Source organism: Lycorma delicatula, chromosome 3, assembly GCF_047948215.1.
Source record: "Lycorma delicatula isolate Av1 chromosome 3, ASM4794821v1, whole genome shotgun sequence".
NCBI classification, from domain to species: Eukaryota; Metazoa; Arthropoda; class Insecta; order Hemiptera; family Fulgoridae; genus Lycorma; species Lycorma delicatula.
The window spans coordinates 17,820,705-17,840,354 of NC_134457.1; the positions used below are offsets into that span (position 1 = coordinate 17,820,705).

Genomic DNA, 19,650 nt, shown 5'->3' on the forward strand with positions numbered 1-19,650 from the left:
CTTGATTTAAGTCCAGAGCAGATAATTTTGGATCAAGTTTACTTTTTCTCACTAATAACCGATTCTGTGTTGGAGTACATTTTTTTTTATGGCCACATTTGCCTTTCCTTTGAGGTGAAAAGAAACCAATTTCTTTAAATTGTTTTAAAATAACACTCACTATTCCTAATCCAACACCACATTCAGAAGCTATTAGTTGTTGAGGCTTACTGGTTTGCTCAAAAGAAGATACAATTTTTGAACACTTTCTTAGAGTTATGTCCACTATTTTATATTCAAAACACATAGAGCAAAAAATACAAAACACCATTTATAATACGGAAATTGCTAAATAACCATAGAAATAAAAAAAATTCCCTATATTCAAATTAATTTGCACACAATTGTAGTTCTTTTTATGAAAAAAATTTGTACAAGATTCTTTTTCTTTCAATTTCAGCTTTAGAACCTTTTTAATTTTTAACGTACATTTCTTACTAACCCAAATTACTCTCAGAATTTCTTTCAATTTACATTTTAATACCTTTTAGTCTTTGCCTTTGCCTTCCTGACTTTACTACTACCATTGTTTTTCACTGCCACTAACATTGGTCACCATGTATGCTGCATTAACCTTTTTTTTTTTTTAGAATTTAAATGTTAATTTAAAAATATGCTAGCAAGTCTTTTGTCAGATCATGCATGTCCTTTCCTTGCATGAAAGATGTGTTTATTTGTATTGACCTAATTTCTTATTAAAAACAAAGAAAGTAGTTTGGGCTACTGTTATTCCTTACATAAGTATTTTTTTGCTTTCTCTTTTGAAAAGATATTATTGATAATTTTAATAGTAATAATAATCTAGTCCTTCTTCTAATAAGTTATTGATTTCAAATTCCCAAAATCACTTTTCTGAATTTTTAAAGTATAAGGAGAAAAATTACACTAGAAACACTTTCTAATATCAATCTTTAGAAAATAATTTAGTTAGGAAATCTATCACAGATCATAAAATTAATTTTTATAATCACTAATAAAATGGATATTAAAGCATTCAAAGATTATTCAATAGAAAGCAAAAAATTAGGTTTTATCCAGTGTTCCATTGTTATATATAATTCACTATCATGTATTAAAAATTTACATTATAGATAAATAAGTATTCTTACTTATGTCGATAACTGTTTGTATCTTTGCATTTATTACTGTATGTTCTTCTTTACGTATTGCAGCTGAGCATGTCAGATATCATGATATTTTTGCAACATCAAGTGGTCAGCTTAAGGCTTTATCAGATGTAGGATCATTTGGAGCTGCTTCTAAATTATATATACGTCTTCATGGTGCTTTTATGATAGCTGCATGGATTGGTTTTGCCAGTTTAGGAATTGTATTAGCTCGTTATTTTAAGCAAACATGGGTAGGAGTTTCACATTGTGGCAAAGATGTTTGGTTTGCTGTAAGTATATAACAAATTTTAATTTTCAATAATTTATAGTACATTTGGTTGTTTAGTGAATAGTAAAGTGGTGATATGTTTATGGGAAAATGAAGTCTTATTTTTCTTACTGGGCAAGTGCCAAATGGTAATTGAATTTAAATGTATCAGTTATTATTTATATATATCTCAATGTATTTAAAGAAAATAGTAAAAAATATTTAAGAAAATCAAAGCAGAAAGTGAATATTCTTTTTCTGCATGAAAGATGTGCTTGTATTGACCTATTCCTTATTAAAAACAAAGAAAGTAATATGGGCTTCCCCTTAGCTGGCATCGTATTCTAAACATTAAATTCTGATGTTAGAAGGATTAAATGTGTACCATTGAATATAAAATTCACAAATAATTCTAACAATGACTGACAGATAGTGTAGAAGAGGCAAACGCTTATAAGATACCAGTTTGTTGTAATGCACTAATGGAAATGTAAATACCAGACAATGAACTTGTAATCCACATAAATTGCATACATTAAAAAGAAATCACAGCATACATGTTTAAATATCTATCCCAGTATTTCTTATTGCTGTGAAGCACTGAAGTACAAATGCCATTAATCAGTGTAACTTTCTGTGAAAGTAATGATGTTCATCAGAGTTAGAGTAGACAGATAATATTACTGATAAAAAGAGTAAAAGCACAGCTTATAAGGCTGAACAGCACCTGCATTTCAGAAGATTTTGCTGTGCTGATATTCAAATGACAGAAAATGGCAACAGGAAAACTTTTCATTTTTATTTTCCCTAGATATTCTGGTCCTTTTTACCAACTATACATGAGAATGATTTTCACGAGTGACTTATATGTAAAGTCATCTACAACCTTTAGATATTAAACTTATATCCCAGTAACATTACTGAAAAAAATTGTAAAACCTTTTACACTATACGAGTATAACAATATATTTTATATTTATATTGACAAAATAGAAGGACTTTTAATACTACATATTATGAATATCATAATTCTAAAAATGGAATAATGTTCACTCTAATAAAGGTGAACGCTTAATTCAAAGTGAATGTATAATTTTTACTGATAATAATTTACAGATAGTGAGAATAATTTACAGATAATAATAATAGCAATGAATTATAATACTTTGATAAAGTCTGCATTATTCACACAGATTAATTCAAATTCATGTATCATAAAAATAAACAAGAAGATGAGAGTTTGCTTAAAGGCCAACATTGTTAAAGTTGTTAAGAAATGAATTTTTTAATTGACCTTTATTCATCAAGAACACCACAGAAAAGTTTTATTCTTGAATAAACATTTGTTTATTATTTTCTGGTAACATAAATACAAACGTATTTTAAACATAAATATTTATAACTGAAAAATGAAGTACAATGATGTATTATTTTTGGGAATTATCTTTTACTTATTTTTTGGGGGTATTAAATGGATCAAAATGAATATTGATACTAAATTGGGTAAACAGTATTTTGTAACAAATAAAGGTTGTTTTATTTTTTTGGGAGAAAAATGCTTACATTATCATTACCTGGTAAAAAATATTATAGAAAAGCCCCCTTTTCAGATATTAAGAAGTTAATAAAATAAGTTTAAAACTAAGATAATAATAGTATTGAAACTAAAATAATAAAAGAAACGTAACCATTAGGATAAAATATTCAACACGAATAATAAAATAAGATCAAAATTTATGGTTGCTTAACATTAAATTTTACTAAGTAAATTGATTTTTCTTAGAAGTAACAATACCCGGTCTAGTACATTCTTATTATTTCCTAGGATGAGATGCATGTCTCTCAGTAATTTGAATTTGCGACATATGGCCGCATAATATATGCAGTCCACAAGGATATAGTGCTTAGTTAAGTGGCAGTCACATTGTATACACAGAGTTGCATTTTCTGCTGAAATCAGGTATCCATGAGTAGTTCTGGTATGTCCTAATCATAATCAACACAGGAACACTTTCTCTCAGCTGGTGAATTTTTCTGCATGAAGAGTTCCATGGTAACACTGTATCTTTGATGTGCCAAGTTTATTATTAACTGTAGCAGTCACCTTCTTTGAAGAGTATGTTTAATAGAATTAATAAAGTCTGTAATAAAGTAAGTGGTGAAAGATGGTTGGCTACATGGATCTTTAGCAGCGGAATCCGCATGTTCATTACCCAGGAATACAACATGGCTAGGGATCCAGAAAAAATTTACTTGTGTGTTATGACGATTCAACTCAGTGAATGTATTAGAAATTTCGTGACAATAAGATGTCTAGAATAAAATCTTCTAAAGCTTAGAGTTTACTACACGAATTGCTACAGAATTATTGAATTACCAAAAATTAAATTTTATTAACCTTATTGTAATTAATTTATTTTTATTTAATCTAAATATAAATTTTTGCTTAAAAGAACAAACAGGAATTTACCAAATAATACTAACAGTAAATAACTTTTTTGTACTTTTATACCAGTTTACATATGAGTTCAGTTTTTTCATGTTTTTTTTTCCAGTGGCACAGATTTTTCATGATACTGACTTGGTTACTTACCATAGCTGGATTTGTATTAATATTCGTTGAGATAGGTGAATGGGTACAAGGAAGCAGCCAGACACATGCAATACTTGGTGTTGTGGCTAGTGTGCTTTGCTTTATCCAACCTTTCATGGCAGCTTTCAGGCCTCATCCTGGTGGTAGAAGACGACCACTTTTCAATTGGCTTCATTGGCTTGTTGGAAATACTGCACATATTTTTGCAAGTAAGTATAATGTGAATTTTTAAAAATTGTGCTTTGTCTTTAAGATAATGATAAATTAAAACAAAAAAATAATTAATACTGCAAATAATATGGCATACAGCTCATAAAAATTATTTTAAAGTAGCCTCCAATGAACCACACTACATGTGTGGATTAATCATTGATTTGGCAAATCTTGTACATAAAAGGAAATTTTCCAAGGACTTGGATTTCAAATAAGAATTTTTTGGGAAATTATGTGTAAATTTAATATACTAAAAATTGTTATCTACTATTTTTCTATTGTTCTATTTCCATTAAGCATTTTTTTACTTGATCATAACTTGAGATTTTAAATAATACAAAGAAAATACTTAAGTATTTACTTATTTAAATACTTAAATGCTTATTTTGCACTACTGCTAACAACTTTCACAACGGTCTACTTTCAATAACATTTGTTATTAATAAAAACGAACTATAATTTAAGTTATTACGACATTTAAATTAAAATATTCTTAAATATTTTAAATGAACAGTATCTATTAATATATTAGTAATTTTCATACACTGAAAAAAAATGTATATTTACAACTCTAACCCACCAATTCTTCTGTTATATACAGTATTATTTTATGTTAAAAATTGTTTAACATAAAATAGTGTAAGTTTTCAAAATTAGAATAAACATTTTCAATGCTCTAAAACAATAATACTCCTAACATTTCTCATAATTTTCAAAAACTGGGAGAAACCCTTTCCAAATTGGAATGGAGAGCAGAAAAACACACAAATCAAGGATATCCTGCTTAATTAGGGAGCGTTAACAAGTCTGCAAAGACGATTCAGTATATAAGTGAATAACCAGAAATGGTAATTCAAGATTGTTATTTTCTCTTTTACAAGTCTGTGTAGTTGAATTTTGTCATAGAATTTGAAACTATCTCTGCTGTTTCAATAATTTTGTTTGCTGAGCAATTTTTCTAAATAAATGAAAAGTAATATATTTCATTACATGTAAAGTTCAAAGAATAATTGGGTTTCAAAATATAAAAAGAATATTCTAGTTTGTAACAAAAATTTGCCTTAATTTTATTTTCTAAACCAGTGGTTCCTAAACATTTTTGACTTTCAGCACCCTTGATGAATCAAGATTTTCCCAAGGTGCCCTATGTAAAATTCTAACAAGTACACTTTGCAAAATAGCCAATAATTTTTTGCAAAGGTTAGGTAAAAAAATGCATTTTAGATCACAAAAAAATAAAATTCAACTAATTATAATAATTAATGGGATGGATAAGCTCGCTAATCACCACATATTTTCTCAACTTGTGTTACTGAATTGGACACAACCATCCTCATTTCCTTATTCACATTGATTTTTGTGCCATACTTAAATTTTATCACCAAAAACCCAGCTTTGCAAAAACAAGAAATCGCAAATGGAATTAAAATTTTCTGAGCTTTACCACTTAGGAGTGGATATTCATTTTTTACTGACATCCAAAATTAAGTTACAGTAATTCCAGGCTCTAATTTTGTTTTCAACATATTGTCACAAGACAACAGATATTTCTTCTTCTGCAACAGTAAATTTAGATTGAGCAATGGAATTTAACAGAAGTTGAATCCATGTAATTTTATCAATATTATCATTTGAAAATATTTCTCAAAATTGTTATAAGCGTCTTCAAAAATGAATTTCATACCTCAAGAGAATTCAGTTCCATTGGAGGTCAAAAAATGTAAATGTCTTGTTCCAGTTCAAACGTACAAGGCAACACACTACCACCAAAAAAGCCATTATGAAGGGCTGTACTGCAACAAAGACATGTATTCAGATTCCACATTCTCTTACAGTTTTTGAAGATCTTTGCTTTAGTTTTTGTAGTTTATTGAACTTCCTATTTATTCTAAGGTCTGATTCAATACAGAACTCGGATATTTTGATCTGTGCTTCCCTGTGAATAACACAGTAGATCCTTTCCTTTTAATTTTCCAATTAGCTGATCATTTAGGTCCTTTGCTATGAGCTGTATTTTGTGACTAATGGTGTTATTGGTCAAAAGTACTTTTGAACGTAGCTTCCCAGCAAGCTCACTGATCATAATGTTTACCACATCTACATCAACTGGTAGAATGAGTTCTTCTGCAATTGTTTGAGGCTTCTTACATTTTTTAATTCAATGGCTTCCTTGTAAGATGCTAGCAAAGCAATGTTTGGTATTGATGCCTGCTTATAAAAACTATTCTTTTGTTTATTTAATTTTTTTAGTTTCTTGCTAAAGTAGTCACAATTTCCTAACTACACTGGGGCGAGTGGTTTTTAAATGGTGTTTCAACTTACTTTGTACATGCTATCTGGTGCCGAAACTTTCATACACAAAACATACTGTGGTTTCACTTCGTCACTGATGTCTGTCAACATAAACAAAGTCCAAATAGCTGTTACTTATTTTTAATTTTTACACTCTTGCTACTGGTTGACGATATGCCCTCTTTATTTTCACTCTCACAATACTTATTGCTGTTGAGTAAAAATCAATGCATTTTTAAAAATTGATATGAAAAACTACTTTAAAAACTTAACTTTACTTGATCACAACAATATTTGATTGATACAATCTCCAAAAACTAACGGAACAATTAAAACTGTGTAAAATCCACATTTATTTATATATGAATACAAGGTATCAGAATATTTGAGAAACTACTAAACAATCAAGATACTAGTGTCCACAATCTGTAACTAAGCGGTTTGCACCAGCTCATCTAGATATCATGTCCTATGACATTAAATTGAAAAGGAAATAAAATTATTAAAATTGTATAATGCAGTGCACCTGTAAGGAAGCTGAGACATACAGTTTAGGAGCCACTGTTCTAATCATTCATTCATTTTCCTTCTGATGGTTTCCATTACCTTAGCAGTATTGGGCATTTAATATTTTAAAATTAAATAATAACTTACATAATAAAGTGTTAAAATCTAAATTCTACAAAGCTTAAAATATACAGTATAATTTTACTGCACTAAAATTATAATGAATCATTTGCTGTGATCAAGTGTATATTACCAACTTTTAGATGGTTGGAAGTTTAGATATACATTTCTTTGATGAGATTGTACAGCAGAATATTTAATTTAGAGAATATAATATTTTCTTTATTATGTTTTAAAAATTTCTTGTAAAGTATTAATGATATTGAACATTTTATTTCAGTTGTAGCAATATTTTTAGCTGTGCAACTAAAGAAAGCAGAGCTTCCAGATTGGATGGATTGGATATTAGTTGCTTTTGTTGCATTTTATGTACTAGTACATCTAATATTATCAGTGAGTATATGTATATATATTTTAATTAGCAATTATTTTTTATTAAAAAAAGCTGTCAATATCTTTTAATAACATACAAAGTTTATTGACTGAAGTTTTAAGTCTTGAATGTTTCCATTTTATAAAAAATAATGATCAGGAAAAAATCCTCAGGTATACTGCAGTTTCAATAAACTACTGTATGGTGTTAACTAAATTAAAATCCATTTGTAGTAAATAATTTTATTTGACAATAACTGCTGGATTTATTGAGTAATATTTTATAAAACTATCCCAATCTTTACCAATTCTATTTGCTACCTATTGAACTCTTAAGAGACAGGATTTACGTGAAGGTGCAGAATTTTCTGAATAACCAGCATTATTAAATTATTTAATTCACAATAGAATAATAAATTAATCAGTATGTAATATTATTATACATTTAATTTGTATAATTATAATGCTATATTGCAGTAGCTACATTAATTTGGCAAAATATCACAATTTGTTTTTTAATAAATATTTTTATTTCACTTCCTAAATGAAATTAAGCTCAAATTATCTTTTAAATGATTTTTAATACTACTTATTTAAGAGTAACAAGTAATTTAAGTTTAAAATTACATTTAATAATAAGCATGATTAGTTTGAATGAATAATTTATCTTTTATTTTTAAAAACTATACTTCTAAACTTAATAAAAAGATTATAATAAGTAACTGTTTACTTTTTGTTTTCAACAAACTGCATTTCTCATTGAAAAGATTACCAGCATTTTTTTGTTTTTAGCAAACTTTCTCTCCGGTCAATAGCCTGCTGGCTGATGGCTAGTATCAGCTTGCAACTAGCAATTCCAACTGAATATTGCTTTTTCACTTCAGTTTCTAGAAATTACTTGCAGTTCACTTGAATGGACAACCATTCCTTATAGGTTATTGGTTAAAATTTTCCCTGTAATTATATCTAAAATGAAATACCCTACCTATTATTATTAATTGATAAGTTTAAAATGGTTTTCTGTCAAAAACATTTAATATAGCATAACAGATTAGAAGTACCATGTAATTTTTTATTGTAATAAAAATTAAACTGATCTTTGTGAATAAGGACACTAAACTAGGCTTGCCATATATCTGACATTGAGCTGGACTATTTGTTATCAAAATATCCAGATTTCAAAATAAATTACATATTTCAACTCATGCTTTACTTGTGTAACACAAAGAAATAAATTTTTCTTTGTTTTACTAACATGTTTATTCAACAAAATTGACTACCATAAAATGTTGTGTTAATTCAGCTATCAAAAAAGAATTATATGTGATAAATACATAATACACAATGGCTTAAATAAAATTATAATAATAATAACAAATATCACCAAACATTGTGAGCTTTTTAAAAATTAATTATCAGAAAGCTTTCTTTATTTACTTTGGTGTCCTTTTCTAGCATATCTGGGATTTATTTTTAAAACTTTTACAAATTTTTCCATAGCAAACCTAACTGGATCAATTGTTGAAAGGATAGATACAAAATCAGCTGAAAAGCATTGTTAAAATTTTTTGAATACATAGGAGAGGATGAAAAATAAACAGTAAGATTAGATAGTGCTAGAAAACAAATTAAACCTTAAAGTGACTATATTTTACATTGTATTAAGCGCAATTAAGTAGCTTTTCTGACAATGCTTCATGATTAGAAAGTTGCTATATGCACACATTTTCAGATACCTTCAAAACACATTAGTTATTATTAGAAACTTAATTCTGCAGTTTTTTGAACAGTTTATATGACAATGTTCACATTGCTTATAAACATATGAAGCAGACATATTAACAATAAGCTGCTTAGCTATACATAGAAGATTTTCTTAAATTTTGGATTGTGTAATCAAAATTCACATCATTCTTGTGACTTCAATATTTAAAAATTATTTTTGGTTGTCTGTTGCTTGTTTATACATCCCTAGTTTGTTTCTGTTTTAACCAGGATTAAGTCACGAGTTAGTTTGTTATTTCTTGGCAAAAATAATTTTTGACATCCTTGTACATTTTATCAAAAACTTATAAAACAAATTAACATGTAGAATTTATAATTTTTTTCTTTGAATACTTTTTGAAATTTTGCACAATGATTCTGTTTATTTCTTGTGAAAAGGTCGTTTTTGTTTGTAAGTAAAACTCATTTTTAGGATTTACGTGGTTTTAGTTTTTAGGAAGCACCACAAGTAAAAGTTTTACTTTTAATCTTGGTCTAGTTTAGCTAAAATTGGGTTTTTTGGTTAGATTTATCACAATTATATGCAGCACACTGCATTTTCATTCTCATAGAAAATAGTGTTTATTATTATGTTGTCAAAATAATTATAATACAATATAATTTAATTTTAATAATTTTGAGTAATCTCTATTGCAATTTGATCCACTCTTTATTCTTCTTGTGGTTTTGAATCACTAAAACAGAACATTTTGGGAATTCACTTGAAACATGAGTCTATTTCATAAGTCAGTCACATTTTGTGTGTTTTTACATTTCACATTAATTTATCATACGTTTTTTACATATAAGTTAATTTATTTTTATTTTTATTATGTATAAATAAGTTAAATTTTATACTTATATATATATATTTTTTTAAATATCTATTTAAAATGATATACATATCCTTAAATCACATTAGATTTTTAAAAACCTTAAAAACCACTCCTTGTTTACTACACTGAGAGTTATAATGCAATTATTTAAGACAAATGTAATGAAAAATTCACTAAGTTAAAGTTTAAAATAAGATGTTGGAAACTGAAATTTAAAACTATTATAACTGCATTCTTCAACATCTCTTTTTAATTTATGAATTTTTTTATATAAGATGAAATGAATCAAGGATTACACACAAGATTTCTGTACAATCTTTGTGCAAAGATTATAGACTTTTGTGTATCATCCTAAAAAATGCTTTTGTCTCATTTTCTAAATCTTTAAAGTATACTTTTCCCCCACTCCTTACTCTGCTCAAATGGCTCTGATTCATATTAAACTTCATGAAATGGGCAAATACAAATTTAGTATAATTTATAGATCAATGAAACTGAAAATAATCCTCGACTTTACTTCAAGCATCTTCATTTTTATTTAAGTTATAGATATCATATTACATTGCAATAAATGCAAATTTTATTTTTTAGTTATTTGGCTGTATAAGTGAAAGACAAGGTGCCAAAAGAATTAATGCATTCCCTATGAATGACATGCATACAAGTAGAAGTCCTTTAAACAACATGGATAGGAAGAGAGACGGAGTGGTAAGTAAATTATCATTGATCAATAATTAATATTTAAGATTCTTTTTACCCAAAGAACTAAATTGCCATTAAAATAGGCTTTATACTTGACACACTACAAATTGTCTGTAAATAGTACATCCATAAAGAAGAGATTGAACTCATTAAATTATACAGTTAGCTGTATAGTCTTGACAACAATTTATTCTCTTTTAAACACAGATAATTTCTCAAAAACTTTTATCATAAAATCCATATAACATTCTGACCTGCTAAAATAACAAACTTAACTGCATAATAATAAAAATAGCAATAGTCAAAAGCTCAGAAGTGTTGTATCAAGTACTTTTGACATATTTATTACATTCAAGTTTCAGATCAAGGAAAAAGAATTTTCAGTAGACACAACAAAAAATATTTTCATATTTATTTTCTCATATAAAACCTTTCCTTCCACCCTTTTTTTATTACAAACTAATATTACAAGGGTCATTTGGAAAGTTCTTGCACTGATACAGAGGTAGTGCAAATATGACCAAATGATTACCATATCTATCAAATATAATTTTTTAGATGATGTGCTGTGAAGTTTTGCAACATGCAACAGTTGCATTTGCATGCAATGTTGCTTGTTTGCGTCGATCAAGTTTTGACATGAAAAATGATAAAACTGATGTTCGAGTTGCTATAAGTAGCTGTTTTAAAAAGTTTAATCTCAACAGATATACAAAAAGAGTTAGATTCCATTTAAAGGATTCTTCTCTTTTGTTTTCGATGGTAAAAATGTGGGCTGCTGAATTTAAAAACATGGTAATACATCCATCCAAGATGATCAATGCTTACGATGCCCATAAACTGCTGCTACAATTAATGAAATCTTATAAAAATTCACAATTTCATAATAAACGATCTTTAAACTAAGTGTATGTAAACCTGCTACACATCTTGACAGAACACAGCCACTTCTTTTATATGATGTTTTGTACGAGGCATATTCATAAAGTCAGGGCCGTCAGCTTAAATTTAAATATTAGCAAGTCTGAACACAGTTTCATGTATGCAGGGTCACCTACTGGCTGTTTATGAAGTCACTGCTGTTGTTTTGATTCAGTAATCAATTGCCTGCAGGTAAATGCAGATCACAATGTCCGCGACAATCATTTCTCTTGTCTGTTGTGAAGTGTGCACTGTTATTCAATTTTTATGTGCAAAAATATCTTCAGCTTCTGAAATTCATCAGTTGTGTGTGGTATGGACCTACAGTAATGAGTGAAGGAGTTTGACAATGGTGTCAAGACTTTAAAAATGACTGCAGAAATGTGCATGACGAAGAGTGAGTGGCAGGCCCAGTATTCAGACCAACGAAATCGTTGAATAAGTAAACTGAAAACTGCAATGTAATCTGCGATTAATGATTATTGCTCTGGCTGATGAATTTCTGCATGTTGGATGCACCTCTATCTACATGATTATCATAAAAAAGCTTGGATATCACAAATTGTGTACAAAATGGGTGCCAAAAATGCTCACTGACCAACACAAGTAGCAAAGAATGTGCAGTGGATGAGCGCTTTTGGACAGCTATCGATAAGATGACTTGTTTTCCCGCATTGTTACGGGCGATGGGACGTGGATATCCTACACAGAACCGAAACAATGGTCAATGCAGTGGTGCCATTCAAGTTCCCTAAAACCGAAAGTGTTTAAGCAGTCTTTATACTCGAGTCGAAAAATGTTGGCTATCATTTTTTTGGGATGTAAAGGGCATCATTTTGGTTGATTCCATGGAATGTGGATCAATAATTACAGTTCATAACTGTAATACTGCATAACTATATACTGCAAAACACTCACCAAACTAAGGCGTGCAATCCAAAAAAAAATCTACACTGTGAGAAACTGTTGTCCAGTGTAATTTTCCTTCACGACAACACACGTCCTCACACTGTTGTCTTAACCAAGAAGAAGATTCAAGATTTTCATTCGGAACTTTTTGACCATCCTCCATATAGTCCCGATCTTGCATCAGTGACTGCTTCCTCTTCACGCATTTGAAAAAGTGGCTTGGGGGATAACGGCTTCAAAGTAACGAGGAACTCAAGACTGCCATTGTCAACTGGTTCAATTCCCAGGTGGCAAACTCCTATGCAGAGGGGTTAAAGAAACTGGTGCAGCGTTACGAAAAGTGCTTAGAATTGAACGGTGATTATGTGGTAAAGTAAAGTAGATATGTAGTAAACTAAAACTAAAAGTAAAAACCCTTTTCTCATGAGTTAAATTTTTTTTAATGACAAAAAGTCCTTACTTTGTGAATATACCTCATATATAAAAAAGCTTTCCACTTGGTGGGTGCTACATCTGACTGGCATGGGTGTTTAGACTTATTTATGTGCAATTCTGCTGAGATTCTTTGATATTTTATAATGGTTGATGAAACGAGGATTCATCATTACATGCCAAAGACCAAACAAACCAGAGTCCAAACAGTGAGTGAAGGCAGATGAAAGTTTTCTAAACAAGGCAAAACAGATTCCAGATGCAGGAAAAGTTATGGCTACAGTTTTTTCAGGATTCTCACAGTGTGGTGCTCATATACTATCTGGAAAAAGAGAGGACCATCATAATGGGGTATTATACTTCACTACTGTACTGATTGAAAGTGCTATTATGGCTAAATATCCACTTCTAACAAAAAAGAAAGTGCTCTTTCATAGTGAAAACTATACAAGCAGATTCTAGTGTTATAAATTGCTCAGTCATTCTAAAGGGGGCAAAATATAGGCTGATAAAAATGTCAGATTTGGGAACAACCTTTCACATTAACAAACAACATTGATGTATTTATGCTATGGTTTGTGAAAACTTGCCACTATTGTCTAAGAGACTGCTGAGGAAGTGGGAATCAGCAACAATGGGTATGCCATGGAATTTTATCATTATTAATCATTAATTAATATGTTAATTCATTATTAATCATGAATTAATTTTATTAATATGAATCATATATCCAGAAAATATGTGTAACATTTTCTGACGGATAATCAGAAGAAAGAGATTTGTGTTAACATCAGCCAAAACTTTCTTGACTGTGCCAATGCACACAAAAACCTTATGAAAAACATTATAGCAGGAGGTGAAAATTGGGGTTTAGGGCTATGATTTGGAAACTAAGAAAAAATTGTCATAATGAGTGGGGAAAAATTCATCCTAACAAAAAAAAACCTGCATGTCTATAAAAAAAATGAAGATATGTTAGTAATTTTTTTTTACTAGAAAGACCTGCTTCACTGTGAATTTGTTCCATGTTGTCAGACTATAAATGAGGGGTTCTAAATTCAAGTTTTAGAGTGTTTCTGAGATGCTGAATGCAGAAAAACCTGAGCTGTGAGAAAATCTGAGTTGGATGTTGCACCTTGACAATGCAATATTGTGCTTCAGCTACCCTACTCTCAAACTTTGACACCAACGGAGTTTTCTAGTTTCCTAAATTGAAGATAACCTTAAAATGTGGTTGTTTCAAAACCATAAACAAGGAAAATATGATACAACAATGCATGCATCCCAAAAAATGGACGAGATGTATCAAACATGAAAGAAATGTTGGTAAGACTATACTGCCAGCAATGGAGATTAAAGGGTTCAAGGCTATATAAAGTTGTAAATAAATTAATAATCTTCATCACATAAGTTTGTCCTTTTTCTTAACATATCTTATATTATGTAATTTTTATTAGTTATGTAGTCTTTAGTAAATGTTTATATAAATCATCATTTACTTCAGTAATCTTGAGTATGAATTGAAACACTTTCATTTGCTCCCACCCACTTTTGGACTACTGTTTGATCTCTAGAATGTAATGATGAATGTTTGATACTTGTTTCATCTATTATTATAAAACACCAAAGAATCTAAACGGAATCGTGTATTAATCAGTCTAAACACCCTTGTCAATTGTATCCATTTTAGGTTGACTGTAAACAAATGTGACACCCATCATGCAGAAAATGTTTTCATATCCAAAACAGCATGAAAAATGAAGTGGAAATGTTCTATCAAGATGTTTGCAATGTCAGTAGGCTTGCATACCTTCAGTAGACGATTATTTATTACACCACTGATATTTTGTAAGGATTCATCAGTTGCTCATACAAATTCTCACAAATGACTTAATGAACATTTTATAGAATCTGGAGCAAAATTTAACACAAATATGTTTAGAATTTTTTATTTATACCTCGTTAAAAATCTGACATTAATGATTACAAGAGTACATGACACTCCAAATGTTTTAGCTCAAAGACTAATAATGGTAGCATGAAATGTTAAATGGTATTGTGTTTTTGAAAGTTGTAACTAGCCAACAGCACTCATGGAACATGTTCTGCACACAGGTGGATGCATTGTTACAAAAGTTTTGGTTTATCTTTTACATACACTGAGTAGGTAGTTTTAATTACACCAAAATGAAGAACTAAACAAGATAAAGCACATACCATAAGGCTACAAGTTAGAGAAGTTAGTATTTATGTTATATGTTATGTTACAAAAGATATATATATATATATATATATATAAAACCAGAGACACATCAAGTAATAAAAAAGAAGGCTAAGTGAAAAGTGGTAAATCAGTTAAATCAAGAAATCAATTAAGATTAGGTTAATTATTCTTGGTAGATTAAATAAGTAATAAGTACTTTAAACTATGTCTAATTAAAATTTAATTTTGTTACAGTATTCTGGCTTCCGAAAATTCATACTTTTTCTTCACTTTGTAGTAATTATTGCTTTATCAACTGTACTTATTTTGATTGTGGTGCTAGCACCGATTGAAAGACAATGGACCTCATTACAAAATAAGTGGAACATGTAATTATAATATTATAAGTACAACTAGGCTAGTTTTTTTTATATTATATTAAAATATGTAAATATTAATTAAACATAGAATGAAAGAGATTGTATCAGGCGTATATTTCATTCCTTTTCATATACTTTATTTATTTGAATAATGTTTCAATTCATATTATTGAGAAAGTAAGAACTACATGTAGTAATCACTGAGACATGTTTGGTGGAATATTTTGCACTTGTAAATTGCAATTTGAATATCTGTTAAGCAGACATATTTAATTTAACTTTATTTTTAACTAGCAAATAAGGGAATCACTAACTTACTTGCAAAGGATCATTTATCTTATATTACAATAATTACAGAAAGTGGTGCATAAAAATTTTTAATGACTCATCTTCAGAACCAAATCTTTACAAATCATCTAAATAGGAAGAAACATTTACAAAGATATAAATTTAAAAATACACTAAATTTTACTACACAGCTGATTATGCTTAGTGATAATCATACACTAAAAAATCACCACTACATTATTCAAGCTTCAAGCTTTTGTGATGGAATTAATCATTTAAAAAAAGTATTAAAAAATAAATAAATATATGCTAATTGAACAAATACAACCCTATTTAATTAGCAACTTCAATTTTAAATTATAATATTATAAATATAACATTGTTATTTGGCTTTTAATTATATCTGTGAGGTAGTATGAACAAAAGATTTAAAAAAATACCAAATATGGTATCATAAGCAGACATTAAAAATATAATTCAAAGTAGCCTATCTACAATCTCTACTCGTGTTTGTGGATTCCTTAATATTTAATTTGTTCTTACTTTCTCTAACTATTTTTTATGTGTAAATATGGACAAAGCATTAATTGGTAGACAAATTACTAATAATTTAACTGTACAATTTTAATGTTATTGCGATACTAATTTTTTTTTAGCCTATTGGATGTAGAAATTCAGATTTTAAATAACTACACTGAACAACAAATTTATTTTCAGTTTCATACAAAAATATTCAAAAGGAATGAATAATGTGCAATGAATTTATATTTTCTTTAGAAATATTATTTTGTAAAAACACTGCAGTACCAAATACACTATAAAAAAAAAAAAAAAAAAAAAAAAAAAATGCAATATGTGAATTAATTAACCTTGTACTCACAATTTTTTTTAGCAACATTTACCCCAACACAATTTTATTTAGTATATTCCACAATTCAATTTCAGAGTAATTTTTCATTTTTATAAACAAAAGTTACAAGCAATCCCTCGAGCATAATAAGAATTTTACTTTGGAAAAAAGGGATTTTTTTTTTTACTTTTTATAGAGTGATCCAAAGTTGTCCACATCAAAATTAAAGTGTCTATAAATAATAGTATAGCAAGACAGCGCAACTGCCCATACAGTCAGGCATTCAATGAAGATACTGAATGAGGTTGTTGAAGACACTCGGAATCAAAGGCCAACTCATACTCCAGACTTAAGCCCACTGGAGTTTTACTTCTGGGGTTATACAAAAAGTAATGTTTTCAAGAAAATCCCCACAGCCTTCAGGAATGTCAAATTGTATTTATGATTTCACTAAGAACATTCCACACAAACAACTTTTAAAAATCTTCAAGAACAAGAAAAAATGCATGTAGATATTTCTGGATGTTTATGGGGATCATTTTCAACAACTACTAAGGTAAGTTGATGTTGTTGTTGTACTAGTGTGATAGGTATATAGTTATTTTTCGATCGAATTTTATATTAATCATAGAGATAAATGAAATTTATTCCAATGTTAGTAAAGCCAACCTTTATTGATATAATTGTAATGTCTCAATCTTTTACCTGGAAGATTCCAGGTTCAAATCCTGGTCAGCCATTGCACTTTTTATATGCTACACAATTTCCATTCCATATTCTCATCCAAAATCTTTGAGCTTATGTAAATAAATCGTCAACAAAAAATAAAAAACCTCATGTTCTAAGTTAAAAATAAATAATACAGTAAAGTGTGAAATTTATTTATGAGAATAAACAATTTCTAAATACATTATATTTTTTAATATCATATTTTTATAACATTCAATAAATAATATTAAATTATTAAATGATTTTAACATGATATCACATAAGTCAGTAACATGACAGCAAGAGCTAATTGAAGCACTCATTTTTGGTTTTGTTATGTATATTCATGTTTTTGTAATCTGTTATATTAAAGCATGAAATTCAGAAAACTATATAAAAAGTTTGTGAAAGATAGAGCTGGCAGAAGCTAAGAAGAAGGCTGCTTTTGATTGCAGAAGGAGCAAGCAACATTTACTTTTATATAAGGAACATTTTGTTTTATATAATTAATTATTATTGTAAAAAAACTACATAATTTCCTCTCGTACGCTGAATAAATAAAACAACAGAATGGTCTAACCTCCCCCCCCCCCCCATTGAAAATTCAAGACAAGAGGATGCTGATATCACAATTTTATCCTGTTAATATCTTATATACACTATTCTCATCAGAAAAATTAATTGATTATAATAGTGTTAGTATCTTAATGTACTACAACATGATACCATTTATTCTGACTATCATGTTATAGCACATTAGTACTATACTATGTACTATGATTGCTTAATTAATGAATTAATAGCTTTTACTTAATGATTTCTAATAAAAATTTCTTAACTTCATTAAGGAATTTGTTTTTTGTTTTTTGTTTTTTTTTTTTTATTAAATAGCAAATATAAAACATAGAGGCAGATACTCTTACTAATTCTTCATTTTTTTAAAATCTTCAATAATAGCAAGAGCTGCAGAAAATGTTCTGAGTGGAGGAGGAACACCAGAATGAATTAAAAGTAAATGTCCTGCTTCAGGAACATGATCAGCTTCAATTAACTGTTGTACAGTTTCACTTATCACAGTGATATCACCTAATATTATAAGTGACTCAATGAACTCTGTATAAATGCTGCTTTCAATGACTGTAGGTGCCAAACCCAATTCTACAAGTCTTCTTACAATGTCTTCATCGATTAATTCAATCTGGAACAAATAAATAATTCAATTAAGTATTTTAAAATAATAATGCAGAAATTACTCTATCCACTTTTCATTGACAGAAACTAATTTTTATGTATTAATAATACATCTCATTTTCATGTTGCATTTAAAATACATGTCATATCTTCATATCCTAAACAGTGTTTATCTGTTTCTCTTTTAGAGAAAATTTTCAATATAAACAAGCAATAGCCTATTATAGGCTTACTTGAACAAAAAACAAGATGAGTTTTCATTTATATTTATTGCTCTTTACCTTTACATTTATTATATTATCAATATCCAAAAAAAAAAAATTTGAAATAATGCAATAAATTTGGTGATACTGTAAAAATTGTGTAAGAACTTTCATCTTTAATAATGCAATCATTCCTGTGTATGTGTGTGTGCATGTGTGCACACACACACACACACAAATGATGTTTGTATTTCATTATACTCGTACATAAAGACAAAAGAAATATTAAGAGCTATAAAGAAACAACCAAAGACAAGTGATGGGTTTAAAAGAAAATCCATCATATCAAAAATTTAATTAAAAAATAGAAGAAAAAAGTGATGAAACAAAATATAATAATAAAAGAAAGCCCATATTTTAAATAAATAAGCACAGGTATAAGCAAGAGTATATGTACAAGGGTTGTAATAATTAGACACAAATACTTATGGAGACAAAACAGTTGGTAAGAGAGTTATGATACTTTTAGAAAAAAATCTGGTAACCCTATAATGACTTTTGATCAGCTGTTTGAGTAAAATTGTTTTGTTTATAACCTCAGAATTTCATTTTATGTTTGCAAGTCCACTTGAAGTTTGCGATTAATCGAACGGCGTGCAGTGACCCATTTTTTCTTTAAATGGTTAACATTTACTTTCATACGACAAAACAATTTGAAATAAGTTGTATGAACTACAGATTTTTTACAAG

The 19,650-nt window shown here is 28.6% G+C and overlaps 2 protein-coding genes across 3 annotated transcripts in view; one reads left to right on the forward strand and one right to left on the reverse strand.

Annotated features, from left to right (window-relative positions):
• LOC142321417 (putative ferric-chelate reductase 1 homolog) overlaps nt 1-15,764 on the forward strand; it is a 237,390-nt gene extending 221,626 nt beyond the window's left edge. The window contains exons 11-15 of the mRNA XM_075359487.1: nt 1,212-1,438; nt 3,972-4,218; nt 7,422-7,534; nt 10,705-10,821; nt 15,536-15,764. Coding sequence (XP_075215602.1) covers nt 1,212-1,438; nt 3,972-4,218; nt 7,422-7,534; nt 10,705-10,821; nt 15,536-15,673 — 842 coding nt within the window. The 3' untranslated portion in view covers nt 15,674-15,764. The remainder of the gene's footprint in view (nt 1-1,211; nt 1,439-3,971; nt 4,219-7,421; nt 7,535-10,704; nt 10,822-15,535) is intronic.
• A 292-nt stretch (nt 15,765-16,056) lies between these two features.
• Nucleotides 16,057-19,650, reverse strand: part of LOC142321416 (NBAS subunit of NRZ tethering complex-like) — a 147,783-nt gene continuing 144,189 nt past the window's right edge. For both annotated transcript variants that reach the window (XM_075359486.1, XM_075359484.1), the window contains exon 42: nt 16,057-18,704. In XM_075359486.1, the coding sequence (XP_075215601.1) occupies nt 18,429-18,704 (276 nt within the window). In that variant the 3' untranslated portion in view covers nt 16,057-18,428. The remainder of the gene's footprint in view (nt 18,705-19,650) is intronic.